This window comes from Tripterygium wilfordii, chromosome 19 (genome assembly GCF_013401445.1).
Source record: "Tripterygium wilfordii isolate XIE 37 chromosome 19, ASM1340144v1, whole genome shotgun sequence".
NCBI lineage: Eukaryota > Viridiplantae > Streptophyta > Magnoliopsida > Celastrales > Celastraceae > Tripterygium > Tripterygium wilfordii.
In genome coordinates this window covers 1,519,272-1,538,379 of record NC_052250.1, presented here as the reverse complement: position 1 = coordinate 1,538,379, position 19,108 = coordinate 1,519,272, and the positions used below count along the sequence as shown (strand labels likewise).

Genomic DNA, 19,108 nt, shown 5'->3' with positions numbered 1-19,108 from the left:
GTTGTTTCACTTCATCACACTTCTCAGCCACATTTTTGCTTAGTTGGTAGCGACGACACAGCGCTGGATCAACACTGCACCTACTGACAGCAACAAAACTACCTTCATCCAGCATCGCCTGCACTCCACGCTCGATCTCCTGAGCCTTTTTGAGCCAACCATTAACTTGTGCTGTTGGATACTTCCCTTCCGTGCTGCCCAATCTAATATCATCTTCTGTTTTGTTCCTTTTCTCTTTCTGTAATTCATTGTGGAAAGCTTTGATGTTGCCTTTGAACTTTACGCGGTTGGTGATCTTTGAAGTGAAGAAGATGACTGTTGATTTACAGACTTCATCTATGAACGCTGCCGCGATTTCCATGGCAGAGGAAGTGGAAGAAAATGTCTTGGAGCAGCATTTCAACATGTCTATAAACTAGACAAACAATATTATGATAATCCACCTCTGTACCTGCAGTGTGAGGTTCTCTTTTCATAGCATATATATGTTGCAACAGAAGCAGAAGAGTAGGAGATAAAAACAAGACTTGGTAGAATAAGAACAGTGGTTGCGTTATAAGGGCAATGCTATTATTTACATATTACAAATGATTATTGGGAATGTACTGTCTGTTATTTACAATGTTCATCTCACTGAAGATAGAAACCCCAAGCACATGGTATCCACAATTTCTACTTCATCATCGATCCGGAAACCCTCCCCTAAACCTCACTCTTGTCTACATTTCACCCATCATGGTATTAACACTGTTAATCAAGTCTTCTGGAGAATAAAAGAATAACTGCACACCTGAACTGCACAAGAAGAAAAAGAAAAGAGTTCAGTTTACTCCCAAGATTCTAAAGTACAATAAGGAAAGCTAGATGCGGGGGACGAGAATCAATACAAATGCAAATGCATCATTTAAGTTCTGGAACACTATCTTAGTAACTCAGAAACAGAAACTACAGTCCAGGCAGGATGTAAGCAGACTGTTACTAGGAACTGAAACCTACAACTCTACCACAGGGTCACATGCTTGCCTCTGTTGCAGGTCTCTCGATTTTCAACCTACGTGCAAGGCTCTCTCCAATCTTTATCACTTCCAACCTTTTGAACTCTCGATTCTCTACGCTTACTCCTCAAATGTGGCATAGAAAATTGATTATAAATAAGTCATCAACAAAAAGGTCTACTTTAAGCTTTAAGGGACAGCAGCTGAGGGAGACTAGCAGGGGAACAGAAAAATGTAGAAAGTAAATACTAGGCATCTTCGATATCAGGATATGGTATGACTACCAAGTTATAATGGAATGTCAACATTAATAAAAGTTGTGATTTTAAAAAAAAAATTGTACTCTCGGGAGTGTCCACATTTTTGCATATATACTACATTGTAGTAAAATAATCTCATTACTCAGGCAAAAATTTACCCGCATTCCACAAAGTACTGAAAGGGCACTCCTCAAAATAATCCAGCTAAATATTTAAATCAATGAAGATTAAAGAAATTACCTCTAATCAAGTTCATCGCCGTCTTCAAAACGATTCTCCGTCAGGCCTTCGATGTCATTATTTACAAACTTGAGTTGAGACTCCGTTTTCAAGCTCTCTCTATTATTTACAATCTCGAGTGGAGTATTTGTTTTTAGGCTATCATTGCTACTTACAAAGCCCTTGGTTTCTATACATATCCCAGGACCATCCCACCCAGTCTCTTCAACACCATACTGGATTTCACTCACCACTGCACCAATCTCAGCCATGGATTCAAGAGAGCCAGAACTGCTCTGATGTGAAGGCCTGCTAGATCCAGACAGCCCAGACTTTGGGTGCAGCGGTTGCCCATTGATATTACTATGTACAGCAGGAACCCTAGAAAAATGCAATCATGTCCCACTAACATCAATAGAAACCTCAATATATGGGAGCAAAACAAGAAAAGTATACAAAGAAAACCATTAGGCATTGAATATAACAAACAGATTCCAATCTTATAATCTACTACAACATCATCCTACCTCGTTTGATGAAATTTGGGAGTTTGGAGATAGTCATATACAGGAATTAATTCTTTTGACCTTGCTTCAATCACACAAGTGGGAATTCGTTCAATCTCTATTTCCTCTCCCAAAACTTTTCTTTCATCCACTTTTGTGCCATCCATCATCATGGACTGAAAGTATATCTGGTAAGCAATCATAATGCATCATTCACGACAAATCAAAGAACATCAATAAGCAAAAGGACACGCACAAAATTTATTTCCAGCAGACTGGATGATATACCTCAGGTTTTGCCCACAAAGGAACCCGAGCTTGATGCATTTGCAATTCAGCTTCAGAAATATATAGCTGATGCTTTTCCTCGGGGCTGATCTTTGCTGTTGCTATTGGGGCTTCAGGATAGATACTATTCCCCTTCTTCATGCCCTCTGGATATATCTTATGATTGTCTGAATTTCCATTCTCACCATAGATATCAATATTATCTTCCCGCTCTCGTCGATTTTGTTTCTGGCATATATTCCACTTCTGGATTGCCTCAACTACTAATCTTCCATCAGATTCTGGAGCGGGCTCATATGCAGAGTTCAATACAGAGAAAAGGGTTCCAGAATCTAAACCAGCTGGAGTTCGCAATGCATATTGAATCATAACACCAGCAGGAGAGAAAACCAAAAGATGGTACTTGGTCTTCAAAGAGCTGTTATCAACATTTAGACCAAGGTTACCTTTGTAATTGTGAAAAGAAGAAGCAATAGCTCCTGACAGAGAACCCAGCCTGCCAGTTGCAGCAGCTGCTGCACCACTAACTGTGCCTCTCCAACCACTATTGCCATTTCTTATTCTGCTTATAACAGAGAGTGTAACCGGGGGACCAGATCCAAAAAGATTTTCTTGATGAGACATTTGTACATCCGAATTTGGAGGCCAACGAACTGCCGGTTTAGTCATGACACCCAATTCACCATTTTTATTGGTGATACCAGCATCAGTGGACAAAAAATTTCCTGACCCGCCAAATGGATTGATAGCAAATAGATGGCTTGTACCTCTTGAGGAACTTATCATGATCCAGTTGCTGTCATCACTGAAACTTACGTCCTGTATAACCTAAAAAATCATCCCCAAAGAATTAAAATACGGGATTAGAAAGAATGTTGCTACCAATGAAAACTTCAATATAAATACCAAAACAATTATACTGTTCTTACTGCGTTTGTAAAACCACGTTGCAGCCTGTAAAGATGTACATAAGAAGTGTCAACATCAGCACCAGATGAGCTTCCTGGAAGTCCTTGCATTATTCTGAATATATTTATGTTATGACCCTGAACTGAGGCTGTGACTAAAAGGGTCCCACTAGGATCAAAACATAATGCCGAAATAGGGCTCTTATGTGCCCTAAACTGTGCAATAACTTGTTTAGTGACAATGTCCCTAACAATGACCTGACAAACAAATTAAAGAACGGAGAATCAGAGTGACAAATAAGGATCAACAAACAGAAAGAGGAAACAAAATAAAATATTTTTATATGACTATATTTTTTTCCATCAGAAAGTTCAGATTACGTTAAACCTGGATTCACCGCGCTTAAAACCAAGTCAAGACTACATATGTCACTTTAATCAAACTTACAGAAGTGAAAGGGAGATAAATGACCATGAAAAAACTCTGGTAAACAAACTAAAGATGAAGAACGTCTACCATTCCAATGCTATCTGAATCTGGATAATGACCATTAACAGTTCCACTGCCCTTCCAGCCAGGAACCCTAGATTGCAGAGAACTATGTGAATCAGGCAGAAGCTCGGAGCAATACCTCGACAGTTTTTTATATCCAATGTCTCCTAGAGTAACAATCCCAGAAGCAAGTTGCTTGCTAGACTCTTTTGCATAGTGTGCAACCAGACTCCCATTTGAACCATAACCAGAAAAGCTAGCAGAAGGTGGCAGGTGTTGTGGACTAACACGGCCAGAATTGGAGACTACAACTTGACTACCACTGTATGCTAGCCACCTGGGACCAACCGCAAGAGGTCCGTAGCCTATACCACCAGGACCAGGACAACTGGTAACGATAGGATTTGTCAGAATAGTATATGCCCTTTCCAATGTCGAGGAATCAAAACAGTGTATCTGCAGCATACAAACTTACTTCTCACATTCTGATTTGGAAAGTAATGAAGGTGCAAAAGAAACACAACTTAAAATACCTGAGCTGCTTGAGAAATACAAACAACTCGGGAGCTGCATCTCACAGAATAAACAATAGAACGGAACCTCAGAAAATGTACATAAGAGTGAGAACTCAATGAATAAAACCGAATCGCAGTAGGCATGGAATTGCCATTTCCCAATTCTTGGTGGTTTGGGATGCTCCCATTGCAAGGACTGGCTAACCCATCCTGAATGTTACAACCTCCAGAACGGGACCCATCTGCACAAACTGCCAGAAGTGGTCTGCTGCCTGCAAACTTGTCACCTGAACTTTTTGACACTATTGGTTTTGGAAGCATTTGCATAAAAGAAACAGCACTATCATATCTTGAAACCAAGTCTCGAACATTGTTAGCCTCTTCAATATCCCAAACCTGGAAACCAGAGCGATATCCTAACAAGAGAACTTGCCGGGCTATATCCCCCTCATACTCTAACTTGTCAAACCCAGCCCAGAGCACCTTCAAATTGCAACAAAGAAATAAAATAAGAGAAGCCCGTTGTCACCACTTTATTTGAAGAAATCCCAAAAGAGTTCAATAAAATCAACACCTAAACCGTGCATAACTTGATCATTAACAGTGCAAAGGAACAAGCAAAAGTACCTGATAGAATGAACATGAGTTCATCAAAACAAGTAAAAATTTCCAATAATGCCAACATTCTACATCACATGGACCTGCTAAATTCCTCAACTATTACAACTATTTTACAATATCCAGATACCTGTACGTGAACAATTTTAAGTGCAAGGCTTTCATTACACATACTCAGATTAAAATAATCAGTCTCTCATGCAATGAACACCTTGTCCCATAATTGGTAGAGACAAAGGCTAAACGAATCAAATTCAAGGAAATTATGAACTCCATCTCATCCTTTTCATCCACCCACAAATCAAGAAATAAGTAATTACATTCAGACTTTAGTGTGTCCTCATTGATGAGAAATAAATGACAAACTGAACACAGAAATTCTGCATTACTTTGCAAGTCAATCAAGCCACAGAAACAGCGTGGCTCGAACAATATTTTTCTAAGCCCTAGGTAAATAGATTCAAAAGGCGCACTCAAAGGGTGTAACAATTACAAATAGTAATTATGAGAGATGTCCCTTGGCTTCAGGCAAAAGAAATATGTGTATTCCTATCCCCAGAACGAAATACTTTGAATATCACAAATGAACTGCACCATACTTAACATTAAATTAATGGCATGCAAGAATGAATGCATCATTCTAAATGCACCCAATAATCATTGAACATTAAACTAATGGCATTCAAGAATTAACGCATTATTCCTAAATTGCATGCAAAACTTAAAGTCTCAAACACCAGGACAGACAAAGCGCACGTCAAATTAATTTACACATTTCCACAACCCAATCTTTCCACAGTAAATTACATTTTAAACACTTAGGCTATCATGACTGAGCTGCATCTAAATTCTATTCATAAATAAAATGGCATGCTAGCATTAATACCGCATTCCTAAAAGACCTCAGTAGTAAAATCCACCTGCTTATCGCGACATTACATGAAAAGATGAATTTTGTATCGAATTCCTTCATAGATTGCACGTAGACGGTAGACATACAAACATTAGCAATGGAATACCAAGAATAGCACCAAAAAGATGGCAGAATGCCAAAACTGTGGATTTGCATAAGAATTGAGTAAGCAAACTTACAGCAAAGCTACTTGATAAAAATTTCCACTACCTTACCTGGTCAAGGTGGTTGGCATCATCCATCTTATCGACAATCGAAGCCGCAGCTGACGCTGCAGACTTTGCCACAGTAGACGCCCCAGACGAGACAATCCTAAAGTAGCTTGAAATAGTTCGAGACAATCCAGCTCTCCCTGGCCTTGGAACTACAGCTCCACCCATCTGTTTCTGGGCATCACCGCTATTCCTCATAATCCCAAGTGCCCAAACAATTAAAGTACCAAATACCCAGACGAAAATAATCGCCGATTCTCCAATTTCTCTTCTAAGCATAACACCAGGCTGAGTCTTCAAAAACAAAACCCGACTTTTGCAGCTAAACAGTCCCCATCTCCGTTACTTCAGAGCCAAAAAGAAACACCGATTCGACTATTATCCGCTGCAGATTTTGGTCCCGGAAAATAAAACTAAAAAACAGCTTCCAAGAAAACAAACAGAACAACAAAGATTTGTCTCTGTGCTTAAACCGGTGCAGAGAAAAGATTCAAGCTTTTATATTAAAATTTTTATAAATTACAATAAAAAAAATCAAACCAAATTTGTACAAAAAAAAAACACACAAGGGAAAACAAAAAAGGATTTTGGGTTTTCGAATTTAACCAAAAAAAAAAATCGAAGATATAGATGAAATTAGAATTAGAATCGAATTGAATGGTTACAAGGATTTTGGGAGAGAAATTAAAGATTTTAGCCTTTTAGGGTTTTGAAGGGAAAATGGCCGAAAATTTTGGGGGTGGCATAATATAGAGAGAATTCAGAGAGGGATTCGGATAACGAATAAGAAGAAATGTTTTTGGGGAAAAGAACAGTGCGTACGTCTCTTTGGATTCATTGATATGGGTTTGGTCTTCCGGCTTCCTATTTGGATCCAAACTGTGTCAAACCAATTTCACCTATTTTGTTTTTATAATTTCTTTTCTTTGTTCACCTACAATTGAGGAAATGCACTTTCTTTCTGTATTTCACTATTTCTATGATAAGAAACTTTTTTTCTATGATAATTTAAAATTATAAAAGGTATATCATTGTGATGGAGCCCATGGGGACTTCGAATTTTTACGTGTGTTCAAGTGGAATTGGCTAAAATAATAATAATCATTGGCGTTGAAGTTTAATTTGGGCTAAATGATACCAACACCCCCTCTGGTTTGCGTCATTTCTAGGTACATCTCATATAATTCTAGCGTTATGTTTGGTTAATAGTGGGAATGGGAACATGAATGAGAACGAGAACATGAATGAGAATTCCAATGATTTCAATGTTTAGTTGGTGAAGGAATTGTGATAAGAACTTTGAAGAATAGGAATGAGAATAACTGATAAAAGACTATATTATCCCTGAGAGCGTATTATACTTAAATGATAATTTTGTTTATGATAAGGGATAAAATTGTCATTACATGTGTCAAACAAGTTCCCATTTCGACTTGAACCTCAGATTACTTAGGGGGAGACATGCACCATAAGTTATGGAGATGAGGGGAATGGAGCGTTCCGTTCTGGTGGTGTATGTCATACCAAATAAAGGTATCCTTTGGAGAACGGAATTCAACGTTCCGATTCATCCAGAACGGTGCAACCAAACATAGCGTAGGAATTTGAGAAACACCCATTGTAATTAGTTTTATCTCTTGTGAGGTCCCTTCATCCATTCTCATTCATAGTTGATGTGATTTTTTTAAGTCGTAAGATACGCCTAAATATTATACATTATCATAAGAAACTAAAATTTTATTTTTAATTACAATGCAAAAGCAACAATGTTCTCAAATATTATATTATATTAATTAATTTAATAAAACAGGACGAAATAACCCCACAATAGATAAACCTAAGGTGATCACCTTAATTGAAAATGGATTTAAGTTAGATTTATTAGGGTTAAGATTGGTCCTAGTGACAAGCCCCCTACCCCATAACGTAAGAGGTTATGAATTGACATGAAGATTTTATTCATGCAAGCATCCTCATTAATACACTAAATTCCTTATAAAGAAAGTGATGTCTAATCCAATGAATTTTTTGTACTCATTGTTAATGATCTACATCATGACTTGTGTTCATGAATTTATTTTTGCTATTTTCAACAAAGTTAGATTTCCATTAAAGCTTTGAACCGGTAGAAAAAAAAAAAAGGGAGACCCACTTTGGGAATTGACTCTCTCAACCATATGTAATTAAAACGATCTTGTACCGTTGTTAGACGGGATCCTATTTGCAATAGGATACTATGCCGTTTTATGCAGTTTCAATCAGGGTTGTCTAGTCTCAGTCTGTTTATCAAAATAAAATAAACAAACTAGGTCTCACAGTGATAGATTGAATAGATGTTTCTGGCCATTGTAGTGACTTCCATTGTTGGGGCCGTTAACTCGTAATGTTCTTGGTCTCTTCTTCTTCATCATCGAGACATCGAGCAATCTATGTTGGAAGCATGCATGCAGTGTTGCCGGATTCCTCAGCTTATTTGCAACATTCGAAGCGCGCCACAAAATGATTGTCAAGGCAACTTTGTCGACAATCTTACTTGATTTACATTCCACGTTAACATCATTTGATCTCTCGTACCACAAAGTGGCTGCAAATACAATCTTTGTACGTTGCTTTGCATGAGTTGCGCGTGGAATCATTTGATGTTATGTGATGATTTAACGGTGAAGTTGTGAGGAATTATGATATATCGATTGGTTAGTTAACGATTATGTCGGGAAAACGAAGAGAAATCTGGGAAAATATTATTAACTCATCATCAAAGATTTTTTTTTTTTGCAAAGTCACATAAATATTAAAATTATAAAATCCAAATTGACAAGAAATTATCTATCTTTTGTGGTTTTCGGTCTCGTTCTCCCTCCACGGATTTTGGTTTGGTCTTATTTGTCGCGAGCGTGGAGTGGGCGGGATTGGTGACTCAAGTTTAGAGCTGTCCAGTTAGTATATTGGGTTAGGAATTCTCGATAACCAAAAAAAGGTAGAGGTGACTATATTTCTTAGAGCGAACTCTAGGCGAATATGAAGGGCATAGAAACAAGTTATACTTTGGATGAAAGACGATTATGAATTCACTTTTCTACGAACAAAGAAGTTACAAGTAATGCAACTATAAATCTCATGGAGAGTTCGATATTGACTCAAATCTTAATCATCTTGCTATATATTCATTAAATTTATGTGACGCAAGTTTCACCTTCCATGTAGTAAAAATATTTTTCCAAATCAAATAAGTAGCTCTTTTCAGAGCCTTTTGAAGTAAGGGATATCGTTGTAATTAGGAACATGAATCTCATATATTCGCTACAAATTGATTTCGTACAACATCACTAATGTAAGGCTCTTAGAAAATTACCTGAATAACCAAACAGTTAATCAACCGAACAATCAGTTATTTGAAAAAAAAAATTAGTGAGAACTAATCGAATAACCCAAATAACCGACCGAAACCGACGATAACTGACTAATCGATCGGTTAAATTATTGTCAAAAAATCGGGGGAAAAAAACTAAATGTAACACCTTGCGAACGTCTATTTAGGCATGCATGCCGGATGCAACTACTACATATTTTTTATTATATATTTGTCTTTGGTTCGATTTCAATCATAAACGTAACTCTATGTGGTATTCTAAAAATTAAAAAAAAAAATCAGACACATCGACAAAGCGTCTCCTGACACCGTTCCGCCCGATCCAAGGCATCTTTGTCGCCCGGACACCTTCGCGTGGAGTACCTGCAAACACATGCGGAACTTTGTCTTCTCATACGTGCGAAGCACTGTTTCAGATTCCACCTGAAACAGAAGCAAGAGTTCTCACACGACAATAAACCCAAAGCCAAATGCACTGATTCGCATCAACCCCACCTCCGCTTCGAGGGTTTTCGTCGATTTGAATCGATGTGATACAGTGGAAGTAAAACCACCCAATAAGGTCTGTAGTCGAAGGGGCGGTGATGGAATCGATACTGGCAAGGGCGTTGGAGTACACGCTCAAGTACTGGCTCAAGTCGTTCTCCAGAGATCAGTTCAAGCTTCAGGGACACACCGTACAGCTTTCCAATTTAGGTGAAATGGCTATGTAAATACTTTCTTGTTTTTCTCAATTTGGAAGTTTTCTTTTTGTGGATTAAGTCTTTGATTAGATGGGAGATGTTGAAGTTGATTGTGTATTTTGTGCTGATAGATATCAATGGAGATGCTCTTCATGCCAGCATGGGGTTGCCACCGGCACTTAATGTGACTACTGCTAAAGTTGGCAAGTTGGAGATAATTGTTAGTATATTCTGCTTTAATTTTGTTTCTCGTAGCTTTTCTTGTGTTTGGTTAATGATTGAAATGGTTAAGTTCTGAGATAGCATACTGTGATTGTTTGATTTAAATTCCTGAGATTGTGATACTGCTGATATTGAGCTGGTGAAGCAGTTGTATTCGAGTAAAATTGATTGAATATGCTTGTTTTACAGGGAGGGTGTAGTGTTGAGGAATAGGATGGTTGATATTCGGTCGATTTTAAAGGCAACCGATTTCAACATTTGTTTCCGTCCCTTCGCTTACATTCGCAAAAAAGTTTCCCTCTTTCCACTTTTCTTCTTGTTTTGGTTTGAGAAAAACATTGACGCATTCATAAAGGAGAGGAAATAACTTTGTTGTCTTATATTTTAGATTCCTACTGGGAAAATTAAAGCTAGATTGTTGAAATAAATCGCATTGTGTTAGATTACAGTGACGGGGAGGGTTTGTTATTTTCGGGCATATGTGTTATTCTGACTGTTTTATCTGCTTTATTATTCTTGCCCCTGTTGGTTCATCTAGATGCGGATTAAAGACTCATATTTTGGTTTTACTTGATATTTGTTTATCACTTATCAGAGAACCTAGATTGCTTCAACTAGTATTGGCTTCCAAGTTTAGTGAACAATTTTCCATCATTTTTAGGAAGTGAAAGAAACTCGATATGGGTAGAATCCCTCCTTGTAATTTAGCAGCTTTAGTTTCTTGGGAATTAAATTGGGTTCTGCTTGATTTTCATTTTTCCCCCTATGATGCATTTTTTCTAATATAGTCATTTGTCTAATTTCTTTTATAGCTTCCATATGTGACTAATGTACAAATAGAGCCGATTATGGTGCAAATTGATAGACTCGATTTAGTTCTGGAAGAGAATCAAGATGTGGATGCATGTAGAAGTGCTAGCAGGTAATATAACTTCATCCATCGACAGGTTACTCTTCAAAGTAGAGTTGGTGTGCTGTAAAGCTTAACATTGTTCTTTAAGTAACCTGGCCTCTGGTTTCTGTGTTTGCAGTACCCAGCCGTCCTCAACTTCTGGAAAGGGTAGTGGCTATGGATTTGCAGATAAGGTTTGATGTTATCTTTGGGTCGATACGTTTTTGTGGTTAGATCTCAAAAACTTGCTAGTTTAGTTTTCTTTGGTTATATATTTTTCATAACACCCTATGGTAAACTGAATAAATGCATGTACAAGGTGACAGTCTCACCTAAGGAAGACTGAAGAGAATAAGAGATTACAAATGGCTTTTAGCTTGCAAAGATATCCCTTAAATTTATAATCTGTTCCAGTGGACCTTCTTTATCTCGAAAGCTAACCAATTCATGAACATAGCGAAGAGGCTATAAAAGAAGACATAAATAATTTATCTGTTAACATATGTTGGAGAAACATGTACTGTTTAAAAATTGATTGAAAATTATGAGTTTTATGTGAACTCACTTGCATGTCTATCTGTGTTTGCAAGGCTAGTGCTACGATATAACTTTGCATTAAAAAATATGAAGGCTTACCAGAAGTTAGATTTTATCACGTAAAGGCTAGATCCTCTGTCTCCCATTTTCCCCTTCTCCTCCTCATAGTGTACAACTGATATTATTAGCAAGCAGATATTTTACGAAAAATGTTTATGGTCCCAGAAGTTGCACGACTTTCCAATATGCCAGCTTGTATTTAATTTTATAAACAGAAATGTTGGAATTGGAATGAAATTACTTAGTGACCTATTGTTACCATTACTATCAGATTGCAGATGGAATGACTGTCCAAGTTAGCACCGTTAATCTTCTACTTGAAACTCGTGGAGGTTCTTGTCGTGAAGGAGGGGCAGCTTGGTGAGGTTTTGTTCCCCTTATAGTCTCTGTGTTAATGCCTGTTTTTTTTTTTAAAAAAAAGGTATGTACTTTTTAATTATTATTGTTATTATTAGTATTATTATTAGCGTGAGATAGGGCCCAAACCTTGTCCTAGTTCAAGTCCTAAGTGTTTAATGTCTGGTTATCATCTCTATAATAAAATTGTTTCTGGATTCATCTATTTACTTTAGTCCTCTATTTGTTTGCTTAACATGGAAATGACATTACCTGGAATGGCCAATACACTATGGGTTATAATTTGTTTACGATAAAGGTCAAACTTGCTACCCTTTTAAACATTTCTATAGGGTACTATCGAAATTCATTGTTGTAAAGTTTCATTGAAACTCGTTTCTTCTTTTCGTCAGGGCATCACCTCTAGCATCCATCACCATGCGCAATCTTTCACTGTATACAACAAATGAAAATTGGCAAGTGAGTTTCTTTATATGCTTGTGATATCATTTCTCGGCTGCTTATGCAGGCATATATGCTTACTTAAATACTTATTCTGCTACAGGTTGTGAATCTCAAGGAAGCTCGTGATTTCTCGACTAACACAAAATTTATATATGTTTTCAAGGTAATTAAGTGGTTATGAGGGTCATGGGTGCATGCACTCATTAGCATACACAATTTACACATACTTAATGCACAGAAGTTTTCAGTATTTGTGAGTTGATTTCCTCCCACTACTTTTATTCCAAAGTACCAATGAAACAGCTGTAATAGCATCTGATAATGTTTAATTCTTTGCTGCCAGAAACTTGAATGGGAATCTTTATCTGTTGATCTTCTGCCCCATCCTGATATGTTTGCTGATGCTAATTTAGCACGCTCGCAAAAGGGAGGAAATCAAAGAGATGATGATGGTGCAAAGAGAGTTTTCTTTGGCGGCGAACGTTTTCTGGAAGGAATATCTGGACAGGCTCATGTAATGAAAATCATACTTTGTGCAACCTCTTAGTGTGTTTTGACAAAAATATGGCGTGAGAGATATCTGGTTAGTTTTAAGATTTGTAGTATTCGTCATCAGGAATTCTAACTATGAAATATTGATCAGATCACAGTGCAGAGGACTGAGTTTAACAGTCCAATTGGGCTTGAGGTTCAACTACATATTACAGAAGCTGTTTGCCCTGCACTGAGTGAACCCGTAAAAATAAAATGTTAATTTACTCTATTATCCTTCAGTTGGAATTGATATTATATGTTGTCAACATAACAAGTGCTTAAAGACACTGTTATATGAGCAGGATTGCGTGCTCTCCTTCGCTTCTTGACTGGATTATATGTATGTCTTAACAGAGGAGATGTCGATCTACAGGCTCAGAAGGTTGTAATATGTCTTTCATTTAGTTTTGAAGTCAACTTGCATGTTGTTTGCTGACTGCCTGTGATTAAATCTAAACCAAGTTGCTCTCTTTCTCTTTATTGATTCCTGACAGCGATCTACTGAAGCAGCAGGATGTTCTCTGGTCTGTATTGTTGTGGACCACATATGTCTCTGCATAAAAGACGCTGGTTTGATTTGTTCTCTCTCTCTCTTCCACTCTCTTAAGTGTTTTGTTTCTCGTTAGTCATGAATTTTTTTTTCATTGAAAACTAACTAAATAGTTCTATTTGCCGCAGAGTTCCAGCTTGAATTATTGATGCAATCGCTCTTGTTTTCTCGGGTATTTCCGAAAACCCTAAATATTTAACTAAATAGTTCTAAATATTTAAACTAACTAAATTAGTATGTTTGCCTTGGCAAGCTATATCGATGGTAACTGATGACCAATACGTGAGAAATAGATGTAACATAAAATTTTCATTTTAAGAGGTGTGAATTGGTGTGACTTGATTATTACGTTCTGTGTAGTTTGGATGTTATTTTTCTTTGTATTTGTAATGTTTTATTAAGAACTCATTTTGGTTTGAGTGCGCAAAGATCTCTTGAATATATTGAAGCATTAGTTTCTGCTTCTTCAAATAGTGCTTGACTGCATTATTCTTCCAGGCAAGTCTATCTGATGGAGAAAATTCTGACAACTTGACCAAGGTTATGATTGCCGGACTATTTCTAAGGTAAATTTTGTAGTAATTATACTGTTTTACAGATTGTGGCCATCGGATATACCATATCTTGTTTTTGTTCAATAGTCAATACTTCTATCTTTATAACTTACTGTCATTATACGTTTGTGTGTCTATATATACTTTTTTTTTAATCTCAAGCTTTGTGCATTCCCAAATGTGCACGTGGTGCGTATCTCGTAGCTTTGTCTATTTAGTTTGCAACCAGTAGTTCTCTCCGTTATAGAAAATTTTTGCCAAATATGAGTGAAAAGTTGAAGAGGCTTTGACCCATATAGTGGGATTAAAATTAGTTGAGTAGATGCTAACTTATTGTCTGTTGAGGCATTTGTTTTTGTACTACTGTTTGAAACAATGAATATTGGGTGTAGTAACCGTGAAGAAAAGATATTTTGATATATGTAGTAAATTATAGAAATTCCGGCCTCTTCTTTTCTTTATCTTAGCTTGATTCTCATATAACTGGAACATAATTTCCTTTCGAATTGCCAAAATGCAGGGATACTTTTTCACGCCCTTCGTGCACTCTGATTCAACCATCAATCGAGGCTACCATAGAACAACTTTTGCACATTCCTGACTTCGGTATCGTCTGAATTTAGTCTATGATTTTGAGAAGATAAACATCAAAATGGTGTGATCTGTATTTCATAATGTAGCACATGGTTGATCTTTCTTACTTTGGTTGTTTGAACAGCTAATGATTTTTTGCCACCTATATATCCTCTGGGAGACCAGCAGTGGCAGTCAAATGAGGTTACTCCTTTGATATGCCTCCATTCTCTTCAGGTTAAGCCGTCCCCAGCACCGCCATCTTTTGCCTCACAGACAGTTATCACATGTCAACCTCTTGTGGTATGCACCAAAGTTCCAACATATAATTGTTTTCACCTTTTTGTACCAACATTATTACTCTACTGATCACTTTCACATTCCTTGCTCAGATAAATCTTCAGGAGGAATCCTGTTTGAGGATATCTTCATTTTTAGCTGATGGCATTGTTGTTAATCCTGGTGCCATTTTGCCGGATTTTTCAGTGAATTCCCTTATGGTCACTCTGAAAGGGTTGGATGTTACAGTTCCTCTGGACAATGCCCAGTCAGAAAATCCTTTGAGCAATGGGAACTCTACTGCCTATAACTCCTTCGCTGGTGCGAGACTGCATATCAAGAATTTGTTCTTCTCAGAGTCACCTTCACTGAAAGTCAGGCTACTGAACCTGGAAAAGGATCCTGCTTGTTTTTGTCTCTGGGAGGATCAACCTATTGATGCTAGCCAGAAAAAATGGGCAGCCGCAGCAGCGGAACTTAGTTTGTCTTTGGAATTATGCGCCAGCTTAACTGAATGCCAGAGTTTTAATGTGGGGGCATCAGGATTATGGAGGTGTGTCGAGATTAAAGATGCTTCTATTGAGGTAGCCATGGTATCTGCTGATGGGAGACCATTAATACAGATTCCTCCTCCAGGTGGTGTTGTTAGAGTTGGGGTTGCTTGTCAACATTTTCTTTCCAACACCTCAGTTGAGCAACTATTTTTTGTCCTGGATTTCTATGTTTACTTTGGTAGAGTAAGTGAAAAGATTGCCTTAGTTGGAAAGAGCAATACACTTACAAAGCGTAGAGAGGATGAATCTTTGGGTGGTAGGCTGATGGAGAAGGTTCCTTGTGATACTGCAGCAAGCTTAGCAGTGAAGGACCTTCAGCTTAGGTTTATAGAATCTTCCTCAGTAAATCTCCTGGGTATGCCTTTGGCTCAATTTATTGGAGAAGACCTTTTCATTAAAGTTACTCACAGAACTCTTGGTGGTGCAATTGCTGTTACCTCGACTTTACGCTGGGAGAGTGTTGAAATGGACTGTGTAGATGCTGAGGGAAACTTGGTGCTGTGTAAGGGTACTATGTTAACATTTCTTGAAAACCCTCTGGTAGTTGCAAATGGACACCCTCAACTAAGATCTGTCTTTTGGGTAGACAACAGAAGGAAGCTTCCGTTTCTGGATATAGGCGTGGTACAGGTGATTCCATTTGACGAACAGGACAGGGAGTGCCACAGTTTAAATGTGTCTGCTTGTGCATCTGGTGTTCGCCTTGGTGGAGGAATGCACTACGCTGAAGTGCTGCTTCATCGATTTGGAATCCTTGGTCCTGATGGTGGTCCTGGGGAAGGGCTCTCTAAAGGGTTAAAGAATTTATCGGCTGGGCCACTGTCAAAACTATTCAAAGCATCGCCTCTCATGGTTGATGATCTAGGCAAGGGTATTGAACAAAATATTCTCTTGAAATTTAATTTAGTTGGTTATTATTTTCTATTTCTTCTTTTTTTATTTCCAATTATCTTGAAGTATTCAAATTTTCTTCAGATGGAAGTTCTGGAAATGCAAAAGATAATGGATTTTCGCACTTGGGAATGCCTGATGATGTTGAGATATCTGTTGAATTAAAAGACTGGTTATTTGCACTTGAAGGTGCGCAGGAGGCAGCAGATAGATGGTGGTTTTACAACCATGAAGATGTGGGCAGAGAAGAGAGGTGCTGGCAGACTACATTTGAGAGTCTGCTAGTGAAAGGCAGAAGTAGTTCAAAACATTTACAGAATGGCAAAGAAAAATCAAATGGAAGACAGAAATATCCTGTGGAATTGATCACGGTGAGGATTTCCTTCCTCAACCACCCCCTTGGCACGATGGCTTAGGACACCTGATATGTGTGTGGGTGTGTGTAATGAGGCTTTGACAATGTTACGAGTTTTAGAGGCTGTTTTATCATAGAAAAAAGGACACTGATTTTGAACTACGTTCACTGAAATTTAGCAGATATTAATGGATAGTGGCATGAATTCTTTGCACTACCTTGGATAGAATTTTTTTCGTCCCCTTTATGTGTATTAGTGATAGAAAATCATTGTGTCTTCCAAAAGAAATACTTTGTCAGCTGGTGTGAATAATTTAGGGTATTGACAGGTGCCAGCATTTCAATAGCATGCCTGTTTCGGGGCAAACTGCTAGGGTTGTGAATTTTGTGTCATGTGTTGAACGTACTTAGCAAAGTCTTGACTGGAATTGGAAGTTCTGGTCAGGTTTGTTTAGCTCAAAGGTTGTTTCGGTGAGACTGTTTTTCTTTTCAATCTTAGAAACCAAAATAGAGGCAAATCCTTCTTTAGTATTTCCCTCTATTAGTTCTTTCTCCAATTAGTTTAATGCAAACCATCTCCTTCACTTGCTTGCATTTTTATATATATAGATCTATCATGCACAATCTTGTAGGTTGGTGTGGAAGGTTTGCAGACATTGAAGCCCCAAAGGAAGAAGGGGAATCTTCATGCTGACATACCTTCAAATGGAATCAAAGAAATTGTCGAGGGAGCTGGAGGGATAAATCTTGAAGCTCGAATTGTGATATCAGAGGAAAGTGCTGATGATGAAATGGCCAACTGGGTGGTGGAAAACATGAAATTTTCTGTCAAGCAACCAGTAATAACACTCAAACTTTACATGTATGATAACTGCTTTTCGTCTTAGTGTGAATGTTATGCTTCATGATTCATTCTATGCTGTAGATTGAGGCTGTTGTGACCAAAGATGAGCTCCAGCACCTTGCTTTTATGTGCAAGTCTGAAGTTGATTCGATGGGTCGGATAGCTGCTGGAATCCTGCGTCTGCTCAAGCTGGAAAAATCTGTTGGCCAGGCAGCCATTGATCAACTCAGCAACCTTGGTATGTTTAATGGTCCCTGAAAAAAATTTTATCAGTTCTTTTGTTGTTTGTGCAATTTATCATTTTGAGACGGGAATTCTGACCTTAAACGTCTCTTAGAAAGTTTGAAGGAAATGGATTTGTGAGGGTTATTAGTGGAAGTAAGGTGGGATGCGTAGGAAAGTGAAAGGGACTTATTATCCTTCCTTTGTTTGGATCTGATGATAGTATGAATGGAGGGGAAAAGAAATTTCACTCTCCTCTTGTTGTGTGGTTAAGTAATAGAAAGAATAGGAAGTTTAGTTATAATTGTAAAATTTTTTAAAAAAATGAATATATTAGAAGAAACGAGGCAAAGATGGATTCCTGTCTGTGTATTCCTCTCATATATTGTACTAATGGAGATCTTGGACAATAACAGCGCCTATCTTTCGGAGAAGATGCTACATATGTTAATGGTGTCTTCAAGTATTTTAGTATCTGAGTATTTCATTTGCGGATTTGCATAATTCTTGGTATTTAAGTTCTTGAACCTGAACGTTAGCAGACCTCATTTTATACCTGGTAGGCTGGTACTTAAAAGGGTAGGGGTCAGTGACATGTAGGATGTGCGCATACCTTATCACGTATAATATGTGGAAAGACTGTTTCCAAGAATTGAACATGTGACCTATGGGATGCATGTTCACATGTGATTGGAACTAGACTGGTTGGCTTTGCCATGCCAGGCTTCATCTTGTTTGAGCTTTGTGACTTAACTAATTCCTAATTGCAGGGAGTGAGGGCTTTGACAAAATTTTCTCACCTAAGCTCAATGGGGGTAGCAGTTCTGGCAGCATTGGGAACTCTCCATCATCATGTCTGATTACTGGAAGCCCAAATGCAGCACTGCCATCAACAGTGGCTTCACTTGAGGAAGTAATCAAGGATTCACAGGCCAAGTGTTATGCCATGTTGACCGAAATGACTTCGTCGGGATCTTGTGTCCAGCATCTTGCAAGCATTGAAGAACTCAGTCAAAAACTTGAAAGCATGAAGAGTTTATTGACGCAATTACATACCCAATTTTGATTTTGCTACTCTCTTTACCATCAGTCACTTCACAATATTGGGATAAAGGATCCCAATTTTATAGTTACCATTCTTTTCTGTATATAACACATAGATGCAAGTTGAGTGTGAGAGAAAATCTTCTCTTTTTGTTTGGTAATCGAGAAACCATCCAATCCAACACGCCATAATAGATTGTTTCACGGTGGTGAAAG

General features: G+C 37.8%; 2 protein-coding genes across 7 annotated transcripts; one reads left to right on the top strand and one right to left on the bottom strand.

Annotated features, from left to right (window-relative positions):
• Positions 1–527: 527 nt before the first annotated feature.
• On the bottom strand, positions 528–6,754 carry LOC119985801 (autophagy-related protein 18f-like). Of its 3 annotated transcripts, none has more exons than XM_038830196.1 (8): positions 5,931–6,754; positions 4,203–4,667; positions 3,694–4,125; positions 3,198–3,434; positions 2,269–3,096; positions 2,002–2,168; positions 1,496–1,855; positions 528–790 (listed from the first exon to the last, which is right to left on the bottom strand). In XM_038830196.1, the coding sequence occupies exons 1-7, from the start codon at positions 6,204–6,206 to the stop codon at positions 1,498–1,500; spliced, it is 2,763 nt and encodes a 920-aa protein (XP_038686124.1). In that variant the 5' UTR covers positions 6,207–6,754; the 3' UTR covers positions 528–790; positions 1,496–1,497. The 3 variants fall into 3 exon arrangements, with proteins under 3 accessions (XP_038686124.1, XP_038686123.1, XP_038686125.1); XM_038830195.1 differs by having other exon boundaries at positions 528–795; positions 5,931–6,752; XM_038830197.1 differs by lacking the exon at positions 528–790 and adding an exon at positions 843–1,109.
• A 2,884-nt stretch (positions 6,755–9,638) lies between these two features.
• Positions 9,639–19,053, top strand: LOC119985348. 4 transcript variants are annotated; one of them, XM_038829624.1, is made up of 20 exons: positions 9,644–9,993; positions 10,112–10,200; positions 11,015–11,124; positions 11,234–11,288; positions 11,963–12,051; positions 12,441–12,507; positions 12,593–12,655; positions 12,836–13,006; positions 13,136–13,229; positions 13,329–13,408; positions 13,521–13,596; positions 13,705–13,748; positions 14,075–14,142; positions 14,651–14,736; positions 14,849–15,006; positions 15,096–16,407; positions 16,512–16,798; positions 17,415–17,621; positions 17,708–17,864; positions 18,619–19,053. In XM_038829624.1, exons 1-20 carry the CDS (start codon positions 9,882–9,884, stop codon positions 18,912–18,914), a joined length of 3,621 nt encoding a protein of 1,206 aa, XP_038685552.1. In that variant the 5' UTR covers positions 9,644–9,881; the 3' UTR covers positions 18,915–19,053. The 4 variants fall into 4 exon arrangements, with proteins under 4 accessions (XP_038685555.1, XP_038685552.1, XP_038685554.1 ...); XM_038829627.1 differs by lacking the exons at positions 17,415–17,621; positions 17,708–17,864; positions 18,619–19,053 and having other exon boundaries at positions 9,639–9,993; positions 13,136–13,228; positions 13,328–13,408; positions 16,512–17,407; XM_038829626.1 differs by lacking the exons at positions 9,644–9,993; positions 10,112–10,200; positions 11,015–11,124 and having other exon boundaries at positions 11,970–12,051; positions 13,136–13,228; positions 13,328–13,408.
• The last annotated feature ends 55 nt before the right edge of the window (positions 19,054–19,108 follow it).